The sequence below is a fragment of the Mytilus trossulus genome, chromosome 4 (assembly GCF_036588685.1).
Source record: "Mytilus trossulus isolate FHL-02 chromosome 4, PNRI_Mtr1.1.1.hap1, whole genome shotgun sequence".
Taxonomy (NCBI): domain Eukaryota; kingdom Metazoa; phylum Mollusca; class Bivalvia; order Mytilida; family Mytilidae; genus Mytilus; species Mytilus trossulus.
The window spans coordinates 57,186,595-57,214,477 of record NC_086376.1 but is presented as its reverse complement, the minus strand read 5'-3'; the positions used below and the strand labels follow the sequence as shown (position 1 = coordinate 57,214,477).

The 27,883-nt window shown below is 31.0% G+C and overlaps 1 protein-coding gene and 1 long non-coding RNA gene across 4 annotated transcripts; one reads left to right on the top strand and one right to left on the bottom strand.

Annotated features, from left to right (window-relative positions):
* Positions 1-1,520: 1,520 nt before the first annotated feature.
* Positions 1,521-16,526, top strand: LOC134715603 (F-box/WD repeat-containing protein 2-like). Of its 3 annotated transcripts, none has more exons than XM_063577890.1 (5): positions 1,521-1,626; positions 4,118-4,414; positions 6,516-6,753; positions 11,150-11,927; positions 14,055-16,523. In XM_063577890.1, exons 2-5 carry the CDS (start codon positions 4,175-4,177, stop codon positions 14,200-14,202), a joined length of 1,404 nt encoding a protein of 467 aa, XP_063433960.1. In that variant the 5' UTR covers positions 1,521-1,626; positions 4,118-4,174; the 3' UTR covers positions 14,203-16,523. The 3 variants fall into 3 exon arrangements, with proteins under 3 accessions (XP_063433960.1, XP_063433961.1, XP_063433962.1); XM_063577891.1 differs by having other exon boundaries at positions 1,546-1,626; positions 4,083-4,414; positions 14,055-16,525; XM_063577892.1 differs by having other exon boundaries at positions 1,582-1,636; positions 14,055-16,526.
* A 5,001-nt stretch (positions 16,527-21,527) lies between these two features.
* LOC134715601 (uncharacterized) lies at positions 21,528-27,539 on the bottom strand. The gene is made up of 7 exons (XR_010106768.1): positions 27,467-27,539; positions 26,825-26,921; positions 26,294-26,366; positions 25,653-25,749; positions 25,120-25,192; positions 24,137-24,201; positions 21,528-23,827 (listed from the first exon to the last, which is right to left on the bottom strand). It is a non-coding gene; the product is annotated as an uncharacterized LOC134715601 (long non-coding RNA).
* Positions 27,540-27,883: the final 344 nt, after the last annotated feature.

Here is a 27,883-nt window from a genome sequence, read left to right as displayed (position 1 = left end):
AACAAAAATATCGAGTAAAAGAAAATTAAAACAAAACGGAAAGTCCCTTATCAAATGGCAAAATCAAAAGCTCAAACAATCCAAACGAATGTAAAACAAATGTCATATGAATTTCTGGTTTGTTATAGGCAATATATACAATGAAGTAAATGTAAGTTTATATTATCCACAGTAAAGTCTGGAGTTTGTATAACCAAAGAACACTATTGTCAATACTGCTCCAAAATAGATATCTAATTAGGTATTTGTGTTTAACGTTTGGAATTAAATATAGGTAGACACACTGAAATATTCTTTATAGTTATATAATTAACCTTCATCAAGTATTTACACATCGTTTTAATTTTCAAATCTTAGGGTTTAAAATAGAGAAAAGCGGATCGGTCTCAAATGTTTCAAAGTGCTATTCTCATTTTCTATAGCACTCGGTCGCAATATATCATTAGCTTCGGAGTAAGTACTTCGGCACTCCGAATCTCTGTCATTTGGTCTCTTTTGTAGAGTTGACTCATTGGCAATCATACCACATCTTCTTTTTATATTTATATACCATACCTATCTTAAATTCTCCGTTTATTTTAGAAACTATAGGGAAAACTTAGGTTCAAACTTCATAAGACATAGTTTACCATAGATGTATATTTGTTTTATTTTTATGTCCTTTTTTTTTGTTTTATCATAAAGCTCCTCGGTTATTCAAGTATTTAAACACCATTGGATTTCAACTTTCTTTTTGGTTTTAACCTTTCAGCTGAAAGTAAATCCGTTAATTTTCTTTATTTTCTCTACCTGAAGTGAAGTACTTTAAATGATATTGTGTATTTAAATGCTATTGTACATTTCAAACAAATCAAACGGGCAAAGTTTGTTATGAACTGAGGAAGTAATCAATTTACATCAATCAATCAATCAATCAATCAATCAATCAATCAATCAATCAATCAATCAATCAATCAATCAATCAATCAATCAATCAATCAATCAATCAAATAATCAATCAATCAATCAATCAATCTGAAAGGTCAAACTCTTGTCTTCATTTGATCACCAACATTTTTTGCATTTGTTTAATTGAAAAGGTAAAACGTGGTCCAATTTCTTACAGAACGGAGTAAATCCCAAAATGAATTTAAAAGTTTCCAAATCTGAGAAACATAAAGTTAGAAAATATCTTAATCTGGATCATAACATATTAAGATTTAGATTTTAATAGTTTTAAGTCTGTACCTTTATAAAATGTTCCACATAAACAGGGAAAATAGAAACATAAGTTAAGGTAAACAAATTGAGTTATTCCTCTTTGTACTGGCTTTCACATATATTTTTACTTGTTCTTAATTAATTTTGATTAATAATCAGTCTGTTTGTTTGATTGCATGTGTTGTATGTCTGGATATTGTATGAACTTTGTGATTTGTGATAAACTTTAATGGCCCTTCAATTATGAATAAAGACATTTGGTTTGATTTTGATTTGATTTGAAAACACGCATACGAAACGGCTCACTTTCAGTCCCGAACGGAATATTAACAATATTGTAAGCAAAGGAAAGATAACTCTAACATTTTGCCACCTTGCACTGATGACAATGTTTGACACTTGGACAGCCAACATGGTCATTGTCATGTAATACAGAGCAATTCTTTATTTTCCTTTCAAACAGAAAAATATAATTTTATAACAGCATATATTCAAACTTTATTTAGTATACCACATTTAATTTAAAGTCAAAGACCAAAAATTAGCATTACTGACAGTGACATATTGTAAATATTTATATGCAACTGCCTTGAACCGGCAAAAATTAGTGCACCCTCTGGCATCTTATTTGTAACCGGTTGCTTGCTTGGTGCATTTGCTGTATTAATTGGGACAGAATGGTTTCTAATAATGTGCAAAACTAAAACCAAAGTGCAACTACAGCTGAACAGGATACAATTTACAAACAGCAGATGTATCCTCATATACTCCTTATTGCTATTTGTCCGCAATAATGGACATTTCTACCTGGATTATTGGGGCCATCATTAAGTTGATAACTTCTTTTGCTGTCTCGTAATTAACTTTATATTATAATACTTATGATTTAACTATGAGCTGTGCGCATAAATAGAACAAATATTTAAATCACACAGCTTGCCATAAAATTTTGACATCACACTACAAAATATCTGACGCTACAATAGAAAAGTGATTGTTGTATGACGTCAATAGGTCAAGCGGGATGGATTCTTGGGTCAGTCGGGAATAGCATAGCGATAAGGTGTATTATGGGGTTTCATGCTAGTTAGAATGCATTGTGAAGCCACAACATCCTTCAAAAAAGCATGTGTAGTATGAATTCATATATCACAAGAAAATATGATCGAAGGATACTATTACTTTTAGTATAAGTCATGTAAGTTATAAATAGTCCAAAATAAATTTGACGTCTTGAAAGGCTATTTACTTTTTTGCTGTGACAACTTCCTTCACTTCATTCAGATAACTTTTTCAGTGTTAAAAGGATATAATATCACAATCAGATTATTCTGAATAATATGTCTCATAATGTTGTACCATACCTGCACAGGCACTCGTCTCAGAATTTTTTCCCCCTATATACCTTTACCGTTTCGATCCCTAACATCACTGAAAAGACATTTATTGTCGAAATCCGGATCTGGTGTACTCAAAAAATATTGACACCGTATGTTTGTGACATAAGATCTTTATATTAAGATCCATTTTGTTGCATCTTTTGATCAATTTTATTTGGCAATCGCCAATGGCAGTCAGTAGGGTTAAAGGACATCAGTTGTTCGACCTGTTAGTCAAATGCGTTTTGTTTAAATATACTTTTTCACCTTTTTGGTCTTTTGGAAAATGTTGTTTGTGCTGTTTTTAGACCCTTGTACAACGAAATTTGTTAACATGCACACGTATAAAAATTGCGGTTTTTATCCAACGCTATCATAGGTTTGAACGTAGTTTTCAATTTAGACTCCTTTGTACATGTTATATATATATAGGAAATTTTTTTCTGAGACGAGTGCCTGTGCATACCTGGTTTAAATTTACAGTGGTTACAAATGAAAATACTCTAAAATGAATTGACTTATGTTACCATACATCTGCTCTTTTTTTGTTAATAAATATTCTGATGAATTTTTAAAATACAACTAGAATGGGCCCACAAAATCGAAGTACAATTGGACATTTTGACATTTGGGCCACACTTTATTTTGGTTTGCCCAAACCCTACCCAAAGGTTGTAACAGTGGGTAGGTAGGTAGGCATTTTCTTTTTTTTTTTCAAAAAAAGAAATTGAAGTATCAGATGTTTGTTAGTCTTCATGCCTATTTGATTAAAAAAAAACTTCTTCAAATCAGGACAATAAAAGAATTTGAGTAGGCAGCTTTTTTCTGGGTAGGTAGCGTTTGGGCAAACAAACCTATTATTTATTATGGCCTTGTTGAAACAAAGAGTTTGAATTTTTGCAGGCAGTATGTCGATTGAGCATGTGCGAAAGCTTATAAAACACCAATCGATAATGGTCTCTAAATTTTGTTATTTTTTCCAAAAATTAGTTTCAAAACAAATTGGTATGGAATAACCCTGAGGTGGTGTCCATTGGGAAATTAAACCGAACATTTTATCATCAAACAATACCACTAGGAACCTCCAATTAGACTATATTACTGTACTGTAAGACTACAAGGAAGAACTAACTCTTTCAAACTTTTATTAATTTATTTAAACAACATTTACTTTTCTTTCTATTTATATTCTCTATGTCATTTCACTTTAACTTTCATTTTCTATTTATATAACTACACCATAACTACCGCAATTATACTTACACTTTCGTTTCACCGCTCAACCTCAAGAAATGCACCTTACTGAAAATTTTGTATGTAGCATTGTCCTGATGACGCCTATCTATAGGTGAAACATGTCGACCATTTAAACTATTACTATGCGGTAAAAATATCTGAGTGTTGTTGTCTTTTGTGACACAAAACAAACAAATGTTAATAGGAAGTACAAATACTACATTTATACGTCGCATTACAAATATTTTCGACTTTGTATGGTTTCAGAGGAGTTGCTGCTCAATGAATTCCATCTCTTCCAGGTAATAACATGTTCCAGCCATGCTTGTGAGATCATTTGAATTTTATAATCAGATGCAATGGACTTTAAAGATTGGTTGGAATCAACCAAGGGCAGATTTTCAAGTTTATGTGACCAGGAGAAGACGGAGACCCTACAACACTTATTAGAACTATGTGGTTCAGAACAATTGTCCTTCTTAGTACAGGTGTACTTACCTACTACCTGCCAGGTTGATTTCTTTGCAGTTCTGCCAAATGAACTGTCACATAAAATCATCAATTATTTAGATGTATCATCAGCATTCAATTCTAGATTAGTGAGTATTACATAGATGTCAGGAGAAAATAGACTTCCTAAGAAATTTATTTATGTAACATATGCTATGCTTTTAGATAGATGCAAAAACAAAACCAAAAAATACAGAATTGCAAGTTTTTGGTAGAAAAAATTATTGTAAAAATGTGTTAATTTAAATTTAACATGTTTAAGGATTCTTTTTCTCATGATTACTTCAGAGAAAGACAGAAAGAGAAATAAATTGTTTCTGGACAAAAATGTACCGTTAGAATCTAAAATTAAGTAGAATTAGAATGCATTTATTATGATTGCAAAATGAATCCATATCTCAATGATATCTATTAAAATGGCTCTGATAGGAAACTATTATTCTCCTTTTTGTTACTGACTGTCAAAGCATGTCATAATCTTCATCTTAGGTAATTTCTGAAACACAAAACATCTTGAAAATTATAAACATCATGTCATGCATGTACTTACATGTACACACATGTCAGGAAACTTAATTTGAGTTTACTAGACTTAAAGTGTGCTCTGGTGTTACTCTTAATCCTATCCCCCCTCCCCCATATATCAATTTAAAAAACTTATTCCTTGATTTTTTTTTTTTTTTTAATGAAAGTAGATCTGAAAACTATGTCACTGAAAACTGTAAGCATACAAGATTAAAGAATTAATGTTTCTAAGCTTAGTTTAGCTTAGGTTATTGGCCCTTTTGTAACTGCATGTCTTTCTCTTTCTTCAGTCTGGGTAAGGAGTAGATTATTTTTTTGTAGCGCTGTAATATATTGCTTTACTTGGTGACTATTGTCTAATTAAAGCTATAAGAAATGATTAGTACATATCAAAATTATATGGTCACTGATTTTATAGCCCTCCATTTTTGTTCTGACAACTGAAATAAATTCTTCTGTCTATTTGGTCCCATGCAAACAGTTATAGTCATTGCGATACACAATTAAAAAAGATTTTTGACAAAGATGAACCCTTTACACTGCAAATTAAACTATGTTACTCAATACATAGAATTTTTATAATTTATTTTTGAATTGATGATTAAAAGAACCACTTGGACTATCTTATTTTTTCAAGGTCTATCAGATAAAGACATCAGTTAAAAACTGTGTTTTAATTTTCAAAGAGAAAAATAGAAACTTATATAAACTTTGTTTGATTTTCATGATTTAAAAGCATATAACCTTTATGCATATGATAGCATGTACATTTTAAAAGGTATTAATGTTTGGATAGTGTTTCTTTATTCAGTGCATGCTTTTTGTAGTAGCCTTATAGCTAATGTCTAAATGAAGCCTGTCAACTGTGTCTTTGGTTTGTCAGAGATTTTTTTCTCCTCCAAAAAAAGCAACAGTGTAAGCATATAAAATCTACATGATTATAAACAATGCTGTACATAATTAATAGATTTGTCATACCTATGATTTATATGAAATATTGTATGCTATTTATATATTGAGATTATTATGTACTACTAGTGTGTAAGGAGATGTGGTTTGATAGCCAATGAGACAATTATCCAAGATAGATTTAGGCAAGTATATGTCACTGTAAAGCTGCTAGCAACAAGCAAAGCCTTTACTGTATAGTCAGCTATAAAAGGCACTGACATGAAACAATGTGATAACAATTCATACAAAAAACCAACAGCCTGATTTATGACAAAACAATTAACTAAAAACAAATATGTGTATGATAAACAAGAACAAAAATACAGGTTTCTGACTTTGAATAGACGAATACAGAATGCAGCAGGTTTAACATGTTTGGTAACCCCTTACCTGTCAGGAACAATAATGTTGTTTCACAACATATGAACAATTTGTGAAAATCGATTGGAAATGCTTGATCTCTTCAGATTATCAAGACACCAAAAGAAAAAGACTAAAGACACAAACTACCAATCTAAGAGTACTTGCAGTTACTGAAAGCTAGTTCAAAAGCCAATAAAATCTAATAAATAAATCATATTATTCCAGACTTAAGAAGATCACAAGAATAAAATTGAAGATGTCAGCCTACATAGATGTCATAATTAGTTAATGCAACCATCCAGTAAAAAAATATTCATATCTTTACATTTTTTAACATAATTTCTTGAATAGGTAAACAGAACTTGGAATAGATTAGTAACAGACTGTATCTCTCTCTGGTCCCGTCTGATTTGGGAGGCAGGGATGAGACAACCTCTAAAGATAACAAGGAACCATGTTCATACACTGGCAAAGAGAATCAGTAGAAACAGACATATGGCAGACAGAAAATCTATAAGAGAGGAGATAGTCAAGGCTGCTAATGTTAATGTTACCTATCTGTATCTCAATGGAAACATGCTAGCAATTGGTAAGATACATGAAATGAAAAAAAGTAGATTTTGTTATCATTTTAAAGGACACATATATAAAAAATTCTGAAAAATTTGGAAAAGTTGGGTTAATTTTCCTCATACATTTCTTATCAATTTTTCTAGAATTCAAAATTATGGCAGTTTCAATTGTTGATACAAGATTGTATTCTCCAGCCATATGAAACATAAGTGCTAGTATTAAAAAAGATAACAAAAATTTATTTTATGCATGTAACAATAGCCTGAATAGGGAGAAGAGGAGATGTGGAGACAACTCAATATAATATCAAGAAAACCAAGAAAGATATCATTACGTCAGCAACAATAGACCACTGTCTGTAGTACCATATTAGTTTTGAATTCTCATTTTGATAAGATCTTAATTGAGAATTCATAAGACTTCTAGAAAGTCCTTCTATCATAAATTATGAAAAAAGGAAAAAAATATTTTAATACAAAATTTTACTCTGGATATTATTTCTTATCTTACAAAAAATAAAATTCTATGAAGGTTTGACCGAAGCACTTTAACTCTTGGCCTAGCCACAATCAGATGTACATTTTATGTTTCACATGAAGTCAAAAATGAATATCACTTGAGGAAAAAACTCTTGTTTCACATGAAGTCAAAAATGAATATCACATGAGGAAAAAAACTCTTGTTTCACATGAAGGCAAAAATGAATATCACATGAAGAAAAAACTATTGTGATATTTTGGTACAGAAATGGTTTAAATTATGAAAAATTGCCATCGTTAGGCTAACACTGGAAGCATTCATATAATTACATGCAGTTTTTGGAAGAAATATTTAATATTTTTATTAAATAAATTGTGTTTAAAAAACTGCCTAATTTTCTTAAATGGTTGCCTTTAAGACATTGTCACCAGTCTCAGATTTTTGGTCAATGACAAAAAACAACAAAATATGTTTAGAACTATTGAATATTAAACATTTTAATTGAAAATTTTTATCAAGAACATGTTTAAATCACAGTTATTTCAAACAACAATAGCTTTCTTTAATCATTAATCTTATCTGATCAAACTATACCTAAACTAATCTGTAAATAACAAAAATTCCAAAAATTCCTTTCTTCTGGTGTATAAAACATTAAAATAACTTGATGCACATTCGTACAATAAACAATCAAACTTAGCAATACAATTTATATGTTTTGTCTACAAACAAGACATTGTATTCATATTTTATGAAGTGCATTATTAAAACCTAATTTTGACAACGTTGAAAGTGTTCTCTTGAAAAAAAAACATACATTTTATCAGGTTTATCTATCAAATGATGCTGAAGTTCAAGGAAAATGGAAACAAACACATTGTGATAATGTCTACGGACAAGACATTTTATTGATATTTAATTAAATGCTTTCAAAGATGATTGTTAAAGTTAAGATTAAAAGTTACCAATTAAATGTTAAGCTATGTTTTTTAAAGGAGTAGGTCTGGTAAGGGCCGATTTTGGCCTCAAATTTCAGGTTCATCTGACGAAAGATTTTTGACACTTTCTATACACTTAAGGTGGTACCTAACACTTTCACTAAATTTAATTTGGCTCATTTAATTTTCATAAAACTTTGTCAAAATATTTACTTTGACCCTTTAACAAAAATATAAAAATTTCAAAATTTTTTAACCAACTATTTTGTCAGAAAAATTGCACTGTTTATATAGCAGTTCAACAAACACCAATTTTGATCATTGAGAAGCTTGATATTCCTTTTACAACACAACATAATAAAAACGTTACTCTGACTTTACAGATTTATTTCCCTTTAGTGTTAGGTACCACCTTAAGTGTCTTTTTCAGTTGATTGAATTAGTTTATGTGAAAGATTTTAACCGATTTAGTCATTGAAAGCGCTCCGATTCAAGCCTAAATATGGAAAAATCTATCAAATATGCCAAAAAATGTAACTTTTCAGATGTTTTTTGTCAAAAATGAAAGTGGCCTCATCCGTGTTCATCCTCAACCATTATCTATGTTATGTAATATCATCAAATACAACTTACCACATGCAGCCACTTTCATTTAAGATGGAAACCGTCTAAAATTTAACTCAAATGCTAAAATTTTTAAGATTTCAGTAATTTAGCATGACTTAATAATGCTAGTACCCGAAATATGTGCATTGTCAAATTGTATTGTAAAAAACAGCCCATATTTATGTAGCAGAAGAATTTTACTTTCCATTAAATAACTAAATTTTACATTTTAACAGTTTTGTAAACTGCTTTATCTTGGGGCCAAAAAGAGGTCTTACTGGAAAATATAAAAATGTACCCATAATTCTTTACATAACTCAATAATTTATTGATTAAGCCAAAATGAAGACGCATTCTTTTAACTGAAATCCATATAACTGACTGTTCAAAACAATCGAACTATTATTAAAACTCAATTGTGACATAGCTGAATGTGTTCTCTTGAAAAAATAACATACATTTTATCTATCAATCTAGGCTGAACTCAAGGAAATTTGAAACAAATATATTATGGTAATGTCTAACGGACAAGACAATTTCAGTTGGAAAAAAAATCTGTTAGAATTAATTGTGACTATGTTTATGTTAAAAATACTGAGTTTTAATTTGAATAGATAACTTTCATCACCTATAAATAAGATTTAAGTTCCAAAACAGACAAATAATTGAATTTAATACTTGTTATTTACAAGTGTCTTGTCCGTAGACACTTCTGCATCTGCTGGTAATACTGAAATGCAAAAGATAAAGTCAGAGATAGAGAAATACTTTTTCTTTATTTGATTTAGTTAATCTTTTAAGTTATGCAGCAACTGGAATAAAAGTATTGAAGTAAAATAAGGTATGCTTTTTATGACTGATAATTTGCCACTTTTTAAAATCCACTCCTGTAAAGTAATTTTACAAAAAAATAGAACACTTAAATTACCATTTATTAATTAAAGATAAGATATTTCTAAGTTTAAACAACACATAGGACTAATTTTGACCCATAAAGCCAAGCAATATTGATATAAAGCCATGTCTACGGACAAGACATTCTGACATATTTTTCAAATTCTTCCTCTATGAATTGATGGTAGAAAAAAATGTTAGTAGTGTTTTCATATCTACAAAAGAACAGGAACTTAGCAATGCAACATTAATGTTATTTCACTTCCAGTTTACTAGGGAATGCATGTCAACTGACAAGACATTTTTTCACTTTATTTGTATATCCAACTTTGATGGCATATATCTCCAGCTAGGGTACTGCAACATTGATATATGAGGTAGTTTTTGATAATGTTTATACTAGAAGAGAACACAAAACACATAATAGAATAAATTTGATTTATGTTTCTCTTTTATCACTACACTGAGCAAGCTAAAAACAAAAGTACAAAATTTTCTAACAATCGCATAGTATTCCTCTTTTTATCATAACTTTGTATAAACCACTGAAGATTTTTTGTTGCAACAACCAGTAAAAGAAAGATGAATAAATTGTCTATAACAGTGATCCAATAATCTAGTTCAAATTAAGTTCACTTATTAACTATCAATTGATAAAAACAGTGTAATTTTAAATGAAACAACATAACGTGAATTTTTGCCCATTTTTAGCGTGTATTTTAGTGCGTTTTTTTTTCAAAAAGGTAGCACCTATACATGATATTTGATATTCATTGTGGAGCCCTACATTCTGTTCTTCAGTTCAAAGATGTATTAATTATGTAAAGTTTATCCTCTTATCTTTACAAGCCTATAACATAGACCCAATATGAAATGTACATCTGATTGTGGCTAGGCCGGAGATAGATATTTGAATATAAGGTTCAGAATACAAGCATATAGAAACTTTGTACTTCATCAATAATTTGAATCTGTGGTTCCCCTTGCCCATGAAATAAGCTGAAATTGTTATCACAAGAGTTATAATGAATCCAAGGTATTTAAAAAGACAATACTTTTCTATTGTTTAAAATATGATGTTGACATCAAGACCCCCCTTTTTTTGTGTCATTGAGTTGTTGTCTCATTGTTGTATGTCTCACAACTTCTTTTTTTTTAAAATCCTGTTGAACTAGTTTAGCAATTACATTCTATACACTGTTTTACACCAGTCATTGTGATCTACATAACTTGGGTCACATTTTGCATTCAGTTTCATTCAATAGAGTACTGTAAATTCAGAAATTATTGTGAGGTTTTTATTATTGCGAATAATGCGACAGAGTTGTACACGCAATAATTAAAACTTGCATTTTGTAATATTTTAACTGAATAAAGCAGGACTTTTCCCCAAATCGTTAAAATGAAAATCGCATTTAAGTTGAAATTGACAAAATCGCAATAATAAATTCACGCAATAATTTATGAATTTACAGTACTTGATTTTATTTTCAGGTGGAGAAGACAGATTTGTTTATATATGGAACATCAGAGTAAATGAACTGGAGAAAGTGATAGCAGCTCATAGTATTGCTGATCTGAACTTTGACAAGGAATACCTATATACTGCTTCTTATGATAATTCTGCTGCTGTGTGGAGCTTTGCTACTGAGAGCATGTACTGTTTGTATGCAGGTCACATTAACGGTGTGATGAGTATCGATGTAAATAGGGAAGATAATCTTGTTTTGACTGGATCAGCTGATTACACGGTTAAAGTCTGGGATTTCCATAGTGGTCACATGCTGAATTCTTTTTCAAATATCCATTTTGGATGGGTAAAAAAAGTAAAGTTTTTAGAAAAATTAAAAGGCGATAGACATTTAGTAATATCATCAGATACAAAAGGGAATATATTCATATGGACTTTCCAGTTTGAACATAACTGGTCGAATGAAGTTGATATCTTAAAACACCTTCAGAGCTTTGTTTCACCGATAATCTTTGATGACAAAACTTTCTGTGTTGTATTGAAATCTGCTGAGTCAACAAAATGTACTGATGAAAGTATAAATTATTTTTCTATAGAAAATTTAGATACAAGACCAACATTTAAGTTGTTAAAGAGCAAACGTATCAGAAATATTAAGGATAAACTGTTGATTGATGCTGGTCGTCGATTTGCTGTTTTCATGGTGAATGAATTGGATGCTATCAATTTACAGACATATTTTTATATTTATGACATAGATAGGGAGGATATATTACAGAGAATTCAAGTTCCTAAAGATAGGTAAGTTTTCATCTTATTTAAAGATTCAGATTAACAATACATGGAAAAATTGAATTTTTTAAACAAAATAAAAAAAGCTATTTGTAAGGACACACAGAATTACTTCAGTTGCCATGAGAACTTTTTATATATCTTGTTTAATACTTGAATAAGACACTGCAGCTTTTTATTTAACCGTTGAGTTTTTTATTTAACCTTTGAGCCTTTTATTTAATCTATTTTTTGTGGACAGTGCTCTTTTTGGTTATCATACCTCTTTCTTTTTATATGATATATCATTTGCTATTTACATATTGTTATTTATAACATACATATAAAAAACGAAATTCTATTTGTGAATATTTGACCAGTTGTGTATAGATTATTACATGGCATTTTTCATATCAAACCCTTTATCTGCCCAAGGTTGTGATATCAGCCCAAGAGCCGGAGGCTCGAGGGCTGATATCATGAACGAGGGCCGATAAAGGGTCTGATATGAAAAATGACATGTAATTATCTTTTTATCATATACTTCAGCAGAAGATATACAGACAAGAAATATTAAAATTTAATTTTTGTTTGTCTTTGCACTTTCAGAAAATATTTACAGACAACCAAAACAAATTCTTTACTTTAATTGTTTTATTGTTAACAAGCGTTTTATTTGTTTATTCATGTTCTTCAATAATATTGTCACCTCATTTATGTCTTTAAAAACAAGTTTAACTTAATTAATTTTTGCTCCTCAACTATTTTGGGAAAAGTCTTATCACTTGCCGTTTTCCGCGTTCTGTTGTCGTTTTCAATCAAATTTCCGGAAATGCACGAAGTTGCATGTGATAAACGTCATGGAAATTAACGGAAAGGCATGTGATAACATTCCAGAAGCAGTCAATAAGGGTACCTTTATCAGCCCGCTATGAAAATTCTTAAGAATCTGGTCAATAAACCTTGTAATCCTTTCAGGCATAGCCTTTTGATATTTTTAAATGTTATTGAACTGTAAAATTTTAGTAATATTGTATTCAAGTATATGATAATAAATTGTATGCATAAAAGTAAGGGTGAAAGTTTTCAAAGAAAAATTGCAATCCTGGGCATGACAGAACAGTAAAAAAAAAGTAATCACCTGACAAAAAATGTAAGAAATAAGTACATGTAAGCTTTATTTTTTTAACAACCTCAAAATGACAGGAAAGGGAAATTTGAAAGAAAATTAGCTTGAATATAAAATTAAAGCTTTGGCCAGGTATGATATATGATATGATGTCACATACACATTTAAACTTTATATAAAACATATTCACCTACAAATTTATTGAAAATCTAGATTATCTCCCTTACATTAAATTGTTAATAAAATTGAGAATGGAAATGGGGAATGTGCCAAAGAGACAACAACCCGACCATAGAGCAGACAACAGCAGAATGTCACCAACAGGTCTTTAATGCAACGAGATATTCCCGCACACGGAGGCATCCTTCAGTTGTCCCCACAACAAATATATACTACTTCAGTGATATGGATGGATGGAGAGTGTCTCATTGGCACTCATAACACATCTTCCTATATCTACATGTGTAAACAATAAAGTCATGTAATTTATTATTTATTGATATTGGACATCGATTCTAAAAGACAACTACATTATTTATGTATGTGCCTGTCCTAAGTCAGGAGCCTGTAATTCAGTGGTTGTCGTTTGTTTATGTGTTACTTATTTGTTTTTCGTTCATTTTTTTACTTAAATGAGGCTGTTAGTTTTCTCGTTTGAATTGTTTTACATTTTCTTATCGGGGCCTTTTATAGCTGACTATGTGGTATGGGCTTTGCTCATTGTTTAAGGCCGTACGGTGACCTATAGTTGTTAATGTTTGTGTCATTTTGGTCTTTTGTGGATAGTTGTCTCATTGGCAATCATACCACATCTTCTTTTTTATACAATCAATCGGACGTCGTTTTGGCAATACATGCCGTCACATTGCACATCGATTAGAGTATTAAAATATTGGACATCGATTTGAGAATGTGACGTTAGATTTGATAAACGGTCGTCGAATTGAGGAACGGACGTTGATTAGAGGCCGGATGTCGATCTGAGTCTAACATATATAGTACTTAATTTTATTTTGTTATCTTTTCAGATGTGAGGGGGTTGCTCCAGTTCCTATCCTTGGAGATCGTGATTGGCTAGATGGATTTACTGACAATAACCAACCAAATCTATTATTTATATCTGTAGAAAGACAATTTGTGACATTACATTATCTTAGCCATAATAATAAAGTGTGATTTTATATTTTATAAATACTCCATATTTTCTATCCTGACCATAGCATTCAAATGTTTATGGAAAACTCTTGGTTATCCCTAAAACAGCTGTATGAGTGTAGTTTAAGCTAATGCAAACACAGGACTTGTACGAGAATCATGCGAAGTTGATGTTGTCACAATTAGTTGTTTGGGTCAATTAGACCCATCATGTTGATGATATGTCCATAACATCTTTAGTTCGGCTTCATTGGAATAAACAGTTGCTGTGTTACATAAAAGTTTATCCTTTATTATTTTCTACATAATTTAGGCTGTTAGTTTTCTCATTTAACTGTTTTATTTACAGTTATTTCAGGGTCTTTTATAGCTGACTATGTGGTATGGGCTTTGTTCATTTTTGGAGGTTATACTGTGACCCATAGTTTTGAATTTCTGTGTCATTTTGGTCTCTTGTTGAGAGATTTCTCATTTGGCAATCATACAACAACATCTTTTTTATATGATCTAAATTTTGAAAGTTAGTGGGAGGAATTCCAGAATCTAAAACATTAAAGACTTGTGAAGATGAATACAGGCATTTTCAGGCATATTTAGTTTCATATTTTGCAGGGAAAAAATTGACATCAATGTCCAATTAAGATATGCTATCCAATGAAAAGATTTCAGCCAGCCACAATTGTTTTCCATGGAAAATTTAAGTTAAATACTGATGCATTTAAATACAGCAAAATGACATTGATTATGGTATGGTTTATGTGCTTGCCCAAGAATTTGGTCAGTGGTTGTAATTTTTTTTCCATCTCTTTATGATGTCAAAAATTGTGTAGTGTTTGTTTAATTCTCATACAATTTGTCAAAACTTATGTATGAGGGCGTCAACCATAGTTTTAACTTTTAATAGGCAATTGTCCATATTTACAGGCCAAAAAAGAGGCGTATTCTGGGAAATTTCTAGACTAGTGAAAGCTGATCTGTTTTTGAAAACTTCGGTTATTAATTTGCATTGTGGGGGATATGGTAATAGTCTCCTCTCACCTGTCTGTCTGTTTGTCTGAAACACATAAATACTCTGACCATGTGACAGAATTTCACAAACTTAATAGAATACACCATATCTCCATTCCTGCTTGACCTGAGAATTTCTCCCGCTTGAACATTTCACTTTTCCATTGTGGTGTCAGATATTTTCTGTAATGACGACATGATTTTACGGAAACATTTGTGATGTCCAGTAATGAACAAATAGCAATTAGGTTTATTAGAAGAATTATTTGTAGTCTTAGTTTCTTGACAGTGGTGTATAATTTTTTAAAAGAGTTATGGGACTTTGATCATATTTTGGAATATTTTGACAAAACATCTTGTGAACATAACCCTTTTGAGACCATTGACAGAATACTCTCATACAATGTACTGGGTACTATTTTTACCATCAAAAGTAGTTGGCCACTTGGTAACACCTTTTTGATTCAACAATGTTGAGGGAATTTATGGAACTTTTACCTTTTTTCTAGTTTTGTAACACTATAAAATTGAGAATGGAAATTCATGTGAAAGGAACTTCTTTCTTTGACTCAATTGTCACATATCATCATGACCTGCATATGATCACAAACTTTGACCTCAAGGTCAAAATAATTGATATATGTCAATGGAATATAAAAACAAGAGTTGACGATTTATTGTCTCACCTGCAAAGAAAATCACAGAAAATGAATTTCAGTGCCGATGGTTACTTACTGTAAAATATATTTTGGTTGAAAAATTTTAGTTTCCTTTTCAAAAACAGATTACTTCAATATTTCCAATATATTTTTTTGTGCCGCCTGCAACTTTTGATGCAAAAGGGAGACAGTGCTCCTGCATTCTGTCATCCAGGTAGACAACTTCCTCAAATATTCAGTCTGTGGTTAATGTTTTTTTGAAATTTCAATAACTTTCTTAAACTATCCTGGATTTCTACCAAACTTGGACAGAAGCTTGTTAATGATCATAGAATAGTATCCAGAAGTAAATTTTGTAAAAAAACAAATTAAAAATCCTGTAGTTCTGTATTTTACTTATTTATAAATGGACTTAGTTATACTGCCAGTTAACATTGCATTCAAAAAGGGTTAAAGTTCTAAACATTTTAATAACTATTTTAAACAATTTCTTGGAAGGAGAAAATGTTAAAAGCATTTCTTTAATATAAGCAATGAAAACTGACAGTTAATTCTGCTTTTTTCAGGTTTCTTTTAAAAAAAACAGGAAAACATCGTATTGTTGACACTTTGTATTAAAATACAGTGCCTTGTTTGAGTTTGAGTTTATGTTAGTCTTAAAATATTGTTCTTTATTCTGTTTAGATATTTTTGTGCAATAGTATTCTATTTATTTAACAAATTTTGTTCAATAAAAAGTATTTAAAATAAACTGTATCTTCTTTAAAGCTTACTTGTCCTAAAGAACAGTGTGCTTTTGCAATTAGTTTGCAGAAGCAGATTTAGGGAAGATCCCCCTCTTAGGCAGTCAGTTGGCCCCCACCTATAAAAATTCTTGATCCGTCACTGTTTTGTATCCCAGATCAACATGTATAACTTCAAATTTTAGTCTCAAAATGTTTTTTTGGTCAACATTGAAACCATTCTGAAGTGCATGAAAGATATATACACATCTAAAATTTTATGTTTTGACATAGTTAGTATACATATGAGTATGACATTACACTGTTTAGTTACTAAAAACAATGCTACAGACGCAAACTTTTTAATTTGTGTCATTTTTGTAGAGTCTGCGACTTTTGTTGCAGAAACGCAGAAAACTGGACATAGGGATAGTGATCCGGCAGTGGTGTTCTCACTTCTCAAAAGCTTAATATTTTAGAAGGGGGAAGACTTAGATGCTTTATACTTTGTATACAGATGCCTCATATTACCAAGTTTCTGTCAGTCACATGTCCAATGTCCTTGACCTCATTTTCATGGTTCAGTCACTGCTTGCAAAAAAAGTTAACATTTTTTATGATGTTACTTTTTTTTTACTATTAGCAATAGTTTAGTATATTCGGTGTATGGAAAACTGGCTGGTATCCTATGACCTTGATTTCATTTTCATTGTTCATTGCTTATGGTTAAGTTTTTATGTTTTGGTCTGTTTTTCTTATACTGGATGCAACAGGTCTACTATATTTTGTGTATGGCATGATTGTAAGGTGTACATGTCTAGCTGGCAGGTGTCATCTGACCTTTACCTCATTTGCATAGTTCATTGGTTATAGTTAAGTTTTTCTGTTTTGGTCTGTTTTTCTTATACTGTATGCAAAAGGTCAACTATATTTGGTGTATGGAAAGATTGTAAGGTGATTTTCTAGCTGGCAGGTTTCATTTGACCTTGACCTCATTTTTAATGGTTCAGTGGTCAAAGTAAATTTTTTGAGTTTTGGTATTTTTTTCTAATATTTTATGCAATAGGTCAACTCTATTTGGTGTATGGAAATAATTTATGATCTATATGTCAGTTGCACAGGTTTTATTTGACCTTGACCTCATTTTCATGGTTCAATGCTCAGTGTTAAGTTTTTATGTTTTGGTCTGTTTTTCCTATAAGCAATATGTCAACTTTATTTGTTGTATGGAAGAATTGTTAGCTGTACATGTCTGCCTGGCATGCTTCATCTGACCTTGAGCTCATTTTCATGGTTCATCGGTCAATGATTAGTTTTCTTGGTTAATGTTAACTTTGTGTGACAGTTGTAATAAATTTTATATTTAAGACTTTAATTTCATGTTTGCCTCTATAACAGCACAATTTGTTCATTCTACAATATGAAAATGCACAGATCCAATTTCAGTATTGGTCTTCTTTTATATAAAATTTGTTCGCCACCGTTGTCCTAGTTATAGCCATCCAAATACATTTGGTTTCAAACTATAATTGTGATTTAAGAGTTTTGATCTGTATGAAGTTGTACCACAATTAAGGTTCCATACCACAAAAGGGAGGCTTGGGATTTAGAGACCAAATCACCAGTATATTCTGGTTCCACAATAACTGGAGTATAAGACGGTTCATTTAAGCCAAAAAAGTGTCATACGAAATTGTGTCTTCTTGAACTATATTTCACAGTTCATCTGTGAAATTTCGTTCAACGACAGAATATCACATTCATAAACTATATATAGTGTCTCCCTAAGAGATAAATTGTACCTTGTACTTGGACATAATTTCATGGATGTTTTATTAAAATATGTCACAAGGGACAATTTTTCATAGTACATGTATAGCTACTTTTTTCTGTCCCTAAAAAAGAGAAATAATTTAGCAATCATTGAAATGCTTTAATCAATTAGTTAAATTGTAATTGAAATTTAAATCAAGACAATACAGATGTAAACAAAAATGGAAAGTGGTGAATATAAACAGCTATATGACTTTTCGTGTTATGGTCAATACCCTACTATTCAGAGTTTAAAAATATTAAAAGAAGGTCATTTAGAAGGATGAAATGTTTTACATGTAGTTATACATGTTGACAAAAAATACCACAGGAGAAAACATTGTCTGTTCTATGGTTGGGTTGTTGTCTCTTTGGCACATCCCCATTTCCATTCTCAATTTGATTAAAACTTGTTAATCATGAGGACAAACTTAAACAGGTATTGTACCTATGCAATAATGAGAGTGGTGCCCTCTTGGGGTTGATAAGACCTGTTAATCTGAAAAATACTACTTATTTATCATTTTTTTATGAATGTCAGCATCAAAATAAGAAAGCCAAATATGTTATGTCAAAGTTGATGCCTGTGCCTTGGACATGATTTTAATATTAAAACAATATCCATCAAAGGTCAAAATTGAATATCTTTTCAAGGGACGCTTTCTCAAAGAAGTGGACAATGATTTATAATAAAATTCTGTCCTCGGTCATCTCCTGAAATTTTGTCCATGGGACATCATTTCATGGGTACAGTTTTTAATCCTACAAATTCTATTATAAAAGAGGGGCGAAAAACTCTCATGTATGTCAGCATATCCATTCAACCAAAAGAAATGACTAACGACATGTTGTAACTAACAATTTAGTATATATAGATGTTGTTGATATCTTATACAGTTTAAGAAAAGAAGTCCAAACAAGCCAAAATCAAAATTCAGAATATGACCTTGACCTAAATTTATTTTTTATGGACAAAAGACCTTAAATCCAAAGACCCTAAGTCTCTATTACTTGTGGTATCCAAATAGCTTTGGTTTAAATGGTCATCCTGATCCTGAAGTTGTAACTAGCAATTTGGTAAAAATCACTAATTTGTAAACTTTTACGGTTGCGATGGAGAAGTGAACAAAAGAAACACATAGTTTGTGGAGTTTGTGGAGATAACTCTCATAATAGTCAATTGGTAAAGCGTATAAACGGTTAGATATCATATTCCAAAAATCTAAGCGACATGTTATGAAACAATACTGTGCAAGAAAAATTAAAAGATCAGAACATAAAGCAAAAGGTCTTTCCGCGGAAAAGTGGAAGACCAAATTATTGAAAATTTGACCAAAACTGGCATTACAACACAAATAATGCATATTTAAGGGGTCATACCTCTGTCACTTTTATTGTGATATGCCAAAATCCCAACTATTTCTATGTGAAATTTGTAGTATTTTGGCCTGATTAAAACAAAATATAAAATTCTAAAGGCCAATTTTTACCATTCATGTCAGAACTTACTACTTTGGTCTCATAGTTTCACAAGATTTATTTAAAAATTTAAGAGGGAAGCCAAGTGATGACAAAAGCTAATTTTCAGCAGAACATGCACTACACAATTTACACTTTTCAATGAGCATGTTAAACAACATATATAAACTGACCTCCAAAACACATCTTCGCTATTATTTATATGTATGTAATACTAGTACTATAACTGAATTTCAGACGAAATATATATACCTAAATATTATACAAAATACTATTTTTTTATGGTAAACTATGTAAACTAGTAATTCACTCTGTTTTTGTTAGATGTATTTTTAAATGTATCAATCTGATGAGTTATACAAGCCTTTTTCAACTGATTTTTATAGTTTGTTCTTATGTTATACTGTTACACTACTGTCCCAGGTTAGGGAGGGTTGTGATCCTGCGAACATGTTTATTTACCCAGCCACATTCAGTATGTATGTGCCTGTCCCAAGTGAGGAGCCTGGTATTCAGTGGTTGTTGTTTGTTGATGTGTTACATATTTGTTTTCCGTTCTTGTAAATAAATTAGGCCATTAATTTTCTCGTTTGAATTCAGTTTATCATTTGTTATTTTCGTGGCTTTTATAGCCGTCTATGTGTTATTGGCTTTACTCATTATTGAAGGCTGTACAGTGACCTATAGTTGTGAATTTCTGTCATTTTGTCTCTTGTGGAGAGTTGTATCATTGGCAATCATACCACAACTTTTTTTATACTTTATACTTCATTTCATAAAAATCTAACTGTCCCTCAATTTTATGGTCCATGACATTGCCTTGATATTTCAAAAGATTTGTTCCAGCTGTACTTGAAATCTGGAGTGGAAATTATAGTTCTAAGAGAAGAACATAGGGACGGATTGATGGACATCTGCCATCACTATATACCGCTCTTTATTGCAGGGGTTTTAACATAAGTTTTGTCAAATCAATTTTATATACGAGTCTATTCACACGCAAAAAATATAAATAAGTCAAAATTGAAAACAAGGTTCAAACATGATTGTATTGGATAAAAACCACAATTTTTTATATGTGTACATGCAAAACAAATTTCTTATTAGAGGGGTCTAAATACAGCACAAACAGCATTTTCCAAAAGACCAAAAAAGTGTAAAAGAATATTTTAACAAAACATTTTACAGGTTGAACAACCCATGTTCTTTAACCCTGCTGACTGCCATTTGCCATCGACAAAAACGCACACCAGATGTTTAGAGGAATTTTATATACAGAATGTATTGTCAGCCTTGTATCACCATCACTGCTGGTGATCTGATGGATGAAATCTATTGTAGAGTCGTCACTGGTTCAGACATACTTATATTTATAATATATATAATATTACCTTAAATTTTTTCCCTCAAATATATAGGCTTAACAAAACAAATGTTTGAATTGTTTTAAATTTGTCATTTCATGGCCTTTTATAGCTGACTATTCAGTATGGGTTTTGCTCATTGTTGAAGGATGTACTGTGGAGAGTTGAGCCTAAATGGCAATCATACCATATCTTATTTTTATCAATAACTCAGACAGCTTGAAGGACATAGGATCTTAAATTAGCTCTGTCCACTAAATACATTTAACTTTTAACTCCTTAAAGAAAAACACAACACAGACTTATGTTTGTTGACTAGCTCGAATACGGCATATTGTGAGCTGCCATTTAATAAGACAAATTATCAATATAAACATACATTATACAATATGATTTCAATAACTTGTACCAGTACTAGAGAAATAATGTCATGTCAACCTTTTGCATTTGAATAACTATATGTATACCCTATACGCTTATATCTATTATAACTGAGGCATAAATGAATACAATATATATATATAGTGTTGCCGATAGCCCAGCAAGCATAGTGGACAACGGAATTTATTAAATAATTATATACATGTGTCTTAATATATAAATATATGAAAAAAACAATAACCACAATTATTCCTAATAACAAAAACCTTGAAATATACTATTAGGTACAACTTAGCTAGTAAAGTAGACCTTGTACTAACAAGAGATATAATATGGTTGACATGAATGTAAACTGAATAACTGAACATTATGAATAACTCGATCATCAACGACCTCGCCGGCCAGGAACAACCAAACAAACCCAATAATGGGAAACTGGAAACCTGGGTCCGACCCATCGGTGCATAAACAGTCATATATGCTCCGACCCAATGCGACAAGTCGTCTCACGAGACATACTCGGACGAATATTGTTTTGTTCTGTTTGTAAATATGTAAGTAAAAACATCCCTAAAAATACAATGTTCAAAGTTCAAGTTAGAAATAAAATAGATAAAGATGTCACTTTACAACTAAAATATTTTGGTGCTAAAATTGCTATGCCTACATGGACATGTATAACACATACGCCAGAAGACAATCAATTCCTGTTATACTTTTATGACTAGGGAATTATTATACATACAGTATACATGAATACAACTCATAAGCATTAGAAAATGAGAGTTGGTATGCAAGTAAACTTTAAAAAGAATGTTAAATAAAATTTGATTAATATTGTTTAATCAAATTTTGCAGAGGTACATGCTTCCAATTGGCTTCCCTCAGAGTTACATACTTCTAATTGGGACCTCTCTGCCAAGGGTACTGCTTCTAATTAGCTTTAGCAGACAGAGGTATATATGTACTGCTTCCAATCAGCTTCGCAACAAGACAGAGGGTGTGCTCCCAATTAGCTTCACTAAAAGGTACGTACTTCCAATTGGCTTCCCTCAGACAACCATACTTCTTCCAGTGTTGTAAATTGGTATGGATTTGCAAGTCGATACTTCTTCTATTGTTGAAATGGTACATAATTGCAATTAATTGTCGTCCAAATTTGCAAAAACATATTTTATTTAACATTCTTAATCCAGTTTACTGTCATACCTTCACTCACTCTCTATTTGTAATTTCTTCTTATGGTGACAAATTGTGAAGAACAAATCATCACTTGGGAATTTTGTGCTCTTCTGTAGTTTTAATCCTGATCAGGGTAACCAAAACTTGTCTATCTTATTAAATTACTGCAGCAATCCCTCAGGTGTTGCTGAAACCTTAAATTCTGTTTTAATGTAACTCAACTTTACATATACATACCCGAGGCATGAACTTTAGGGATTAAATATTGGAGATTTGAATTGGAGATATTGATGGACAAATAGATCCATATATTGGATAATTATGAATTAAAGAAAGAAAAATCTTATTTTACATGTCAGTTTAGCAAACTGTTTTTTAGGGGTTTGAAAAAAACATCTTAAAGAGTAAAGAGATAGCCTTTAAAAAGACCCAAATGAACAAGAAATATGTCTACAATGATGTTATTTTTTTACCTAAAGTAAATTTATGCAATTAATTTTAACAGAAAATGGAAACTACGAATTTACTTATTGAGGTTAGGTTAGAACCAAATGCATAAAAATATTCTTCAAAAGATCAAGATAACTCAATGCATGAAAAATTCAATAATTGCTTTGTAAAACAGTTCATTTATAATTACTCTGGTAGTGCTAAAATTACAATAGTTTTACAGTTTAATCCATCAAAAAACATGTAAATGATACAAGAAGAAGTATGCAAGATTTATATGAACTGTTCATATTGGAAACTATTTGGTAGAGTTAGAAAGACCCAAAAGGAAATATGGTCACTCGTGGTCTTCTTCAGACTTGCAGTAAAATACATGTAAAAGTAAGGTATTTGTTTGGTAGTGCATGATACTCAGACAGGATATACAGATTGGCAGTCATGTCCTGTCAGAATGGGGATTTTAAATCTTTTGTCTTCTGAAGAGAGAGCACCCAGCTGTCAACATGTTAAGAACCTTCACAACATCTCTAATTTAGGAGTATGGAGAAATAATCACACATTTATATCCTTCAGCCACAGTAATTAATATCTGAAAAAGAATAACACTTTTCAATTTTCTGTCATATTTTCAGAAATTGTAATAGGCAACAAATAGCAATTAAACTGGGAATAACTTTATTTCTTTATCGAAATTTTTGAAAAGCACTTTCTGCCAGTATGGGCCAATGGCTTAAAACATACAATTAAAGCAGAGAAACTTTTCAAAATAATAGTTTTCCCTTCCTAAAACTTGACATGTCAATCCAGAAAACATTAAATTGTAAAAACATTATAAAAATCATGGGAATTTAGATGATCTTAAATAGAAAATTTTATAAATCTATAAATCAGTTCTTACTTTTAAAAGTTATTTCATATAGCAATTTCCAACATCAATCTGCACAGACAAGCTGTAATGCTTACCTGAAATATAAAATGCTTAGTCATTGAAAATAGTGAAAAAAGAATCACTGTTGGTATAAGTATATTATATAGAAATATGTGATATATAACATATCAAGGTGAAAGAAGATGCAGAGAACACATCAATGTGACAATAATTGCTTCAATCCACTTCATTTGAACTTTGGTGGATAGTTGTCTCATTAGCAATCATACCTTATTTTTATAACTATAGGTGGGAAAACAATCCAATTAGGTACAGGAGCTTTCTGTAAAAGAGTCTCAATCAGAGGAGTTGTGTTCAGAAGTTTTCTCATGATCACAATACTTAAAATTGTGAAAGACTTCCCATAACTTCTTTCAAAATTGTCAAATTAAAATGGTGGTACATTATGGTCAACTACACGTGACAGAAAACAATTTGACCAAATATGATGGCTTTCCATCTTATCCCAGACCCTCGACTTTCCTGTGTCATGCTAATAAAAAATCAGCCAATCCTACTTCACCCTAAGACTTCTATGAAAACCACATGTCTAGCTTTTTTCTTAAATGTCACAGGCTTAACAAAATTTAAGGGCATTTACGTGATCTGTAATTAACAAATAACAGGCTATTATTTGAACTTGGAACTATTTTTAATTATGACATTTGCATCATTTCTTCTGCTTGAAATTTAAAATAAATTCCATGATTATTTGGTATTATAATTTTTGAGCGATTCTTAATTAAGTTCATAAACCTATGCAATGGTTCTTTCTTAAAGTGTTTATGTTGATAAAATTTGTTTAAATAAAGGAATTATATACAGACTTGTATATTAAGACGTCTTAATGCACTGATAAAATATCTATTTTTGTGTGTTGCACTTTAATTTATTGTAAATGTGCAAAATTACAAAACTGGGTGTTGCCTTATAGATCATCCATATATACGTACTTGTATTTAAGGTATATTATTCCACAAGTCTTACTCCCCTTCATGAAAACATTGGCACTGTTTTATAAATAACCTAAAAAGGAATTAAAATTGACACAAATTACATATTATACACATTTGTTAAATTGCAGCCTAAACTTTTATTAATCTATTCTGTATTCTGATTGCATAATAGTGAGTTATCTCCCACTGAAAGAAAAATTCTTGCAGTTTATTGTACTAGTCTCCCTTGAAGTAAAAATTCAATCAGGATTGACTTTTCATGGCATTAAATATTATTTGTGTACCAAAAAAACATCTAAACTGATAAATATCTTTTTTGTGTGTTGTAAATGTGCAAAATAACCAAAATGTGTCCTGCCTTATAGATAATGCTTATAGACTTATTCACATTTTCCCTGATAATAAACAGAATTATTTGGCTTGAATATACTTGCATTATTTCTTTCATGACAAAGCCTCAGACTTGTTTGAAGATCAATGTAATAATTAATCTTCATTCCAGCTGCTATCCTTGCTGCTTGATTGCTTACATGGCAAAGCCTTGGACTTGGTTCATCTTCCATGGAGTTGCTACTCATCTGCTATCTGGACTGAAATGTGGGACTGGCGGGCTACTGGTAAAAAAATCTAAAATTATAAATTAGGTTATATTTATAAGACTGCTGTTGGTCAATATAATAAATAAATATAAACAGTTAGTTTTCTCGTTTGAATTGTATTACATTGTCATATCGGAGCCTTTTATAGCGGACTATGCGGTATGGGCTTTGCTCATTGTTGAAGGCAGTATGGTGACCTATAGTTGTTAATGTCTGTGTCATTTTGGTCTCTTGTGGACAGTTGTCTCATTAATGGCAATCATACCACATCTTTTTTTTTATATATATTCCTTCAAGCTTCATAACCCGACATGTATCAAAGGAGCCATTTTCAGCATCTTATTTGGTGAACAATTGTAATTATGCTGGTACTTCATTTCGTGGTTTAGCCAAAGCCTGCATACAAGTCTTTACAATGACATTAGTGTGATCAATTCAAAATTTTAGAACCTTTATAGTCAACAACAAAACACCATTTGACCTCTTACAACTTTAAGCCTGGTGAATGTTTTTTCCTGTCAACTTATTTTATGATTATCAAATTGTTTTAAATAGAAGAATAATATACGTACTTGTATTTAAGATATCTTATACCACAAGTCTTACTCCCCTTCATGAAAACATTGGCACTGTTTTATAAATTACCTAAAAAGGAATTAAAATTGACACAAATTATATATTATACAAATTTGTTAAATTGCAGCCTAAACTTTTATTAATCTATTCTGTATTCAGATTGCATAATAGTGAGTTATCTCCCACTGAAAGAAACATTCTTGCAGTTTATTGTACGAGTCTCCCTTGAAGTAAAAATTCTATCAGGGTTGACTTTTCATGGCATTAAATATTATTTGTGTAACAGAAAAACATCTAAACCTATACATATCTTTTTTGTGTGTTGCAAATGTGCAAAATAACCAAAATGTGTGTTGCTTTATAGATAATGCTTATATACTTTCATATTTTTCCTGATAATGTACAGAATTAATTGGCTTGAATATACTTGCATTATTTCTTTCATGACAAAGCCTCAGACTTGTTTGAAGATCAATGTAATAATTAATCTTCATTCCAGCTGCTATCCTTGCTGCATGATTGCTTACATGGCAAAGCCTTGGACTTGGTTCATCTTCCATGGAGTTGCTACTCATCTGCTATCTGGACTGAAATGTGGGACTGGCGGGCTACTGGTAAAAAAATCTAAAATTATAAATTAGGTTATATTTATAAGACTGCTGTTGGTCAATATAATAAATAAATATAAACAGTTAGTTTTCTCGTTTGAATTGTATTACATTGTCATATCGGAGCCTTTTATAGCGGACTATGCGGTATGGGCTTTGCTCATTGTTGAAGGCAGTATGGTGACCTATAGTTGTTAATGTCTGTGTCATTTTGGTCTCTTGTGGACAGTTGTCTCATTAATAGCAATCATACCACATCTTTTTTTTTATATATATTCCTTCAAGCTTCATAACCCGACATGTATCAAAGGAGCCATTTTCAGCATCTTATTTGGTGAACAATTGTAATTATGTTGGTACTTCATTTCGTGGTTTAGCCAAAGCCTGCATACAAGTCTTTACAATGACATTAGTGTGATCAATTCAAAATTTTAGAACCTTTATAGTCAACAACAAAACACCATTTGACCTCTTACAACTTTAAGCCTGGTGCATGTTTTTTCCCTGTCAACTTATTTTAAGATTATCAAATTGTTTTAAATAGAAGAATAATATACGTACTTGTATTTAAGATATCATATACCACAAGTCTTACTCCCCTTCATGAAAACATTGGCACTGTTTTATAAATTACCTAAAAAGGAATTAAAATTGACACAAATTATATATTATACAAATTTGTTAAATTGCAGCCTAAACTTTTATTAATCTATTCTGTATTCAGATTGCATAATAGTGAGTTATCTCCCACTGAAAGAAACATTCTTGCAGTTTATTGTACGAGTCTCCCTTGAAGTAAAAATTCTATCAGGGTTGACTTTTCATGGCATTAAATATTATTTGTGTAACAGAAAAACATCTAAACTGATACATATCTTTTTTGTGTGTTGCAAATGTGCAAAATAACCAAAATGTGTGTTGCTTTAAAGATAATGCTTATATACTTTCATATTTTTCCTGATAATATACAGAATTAAT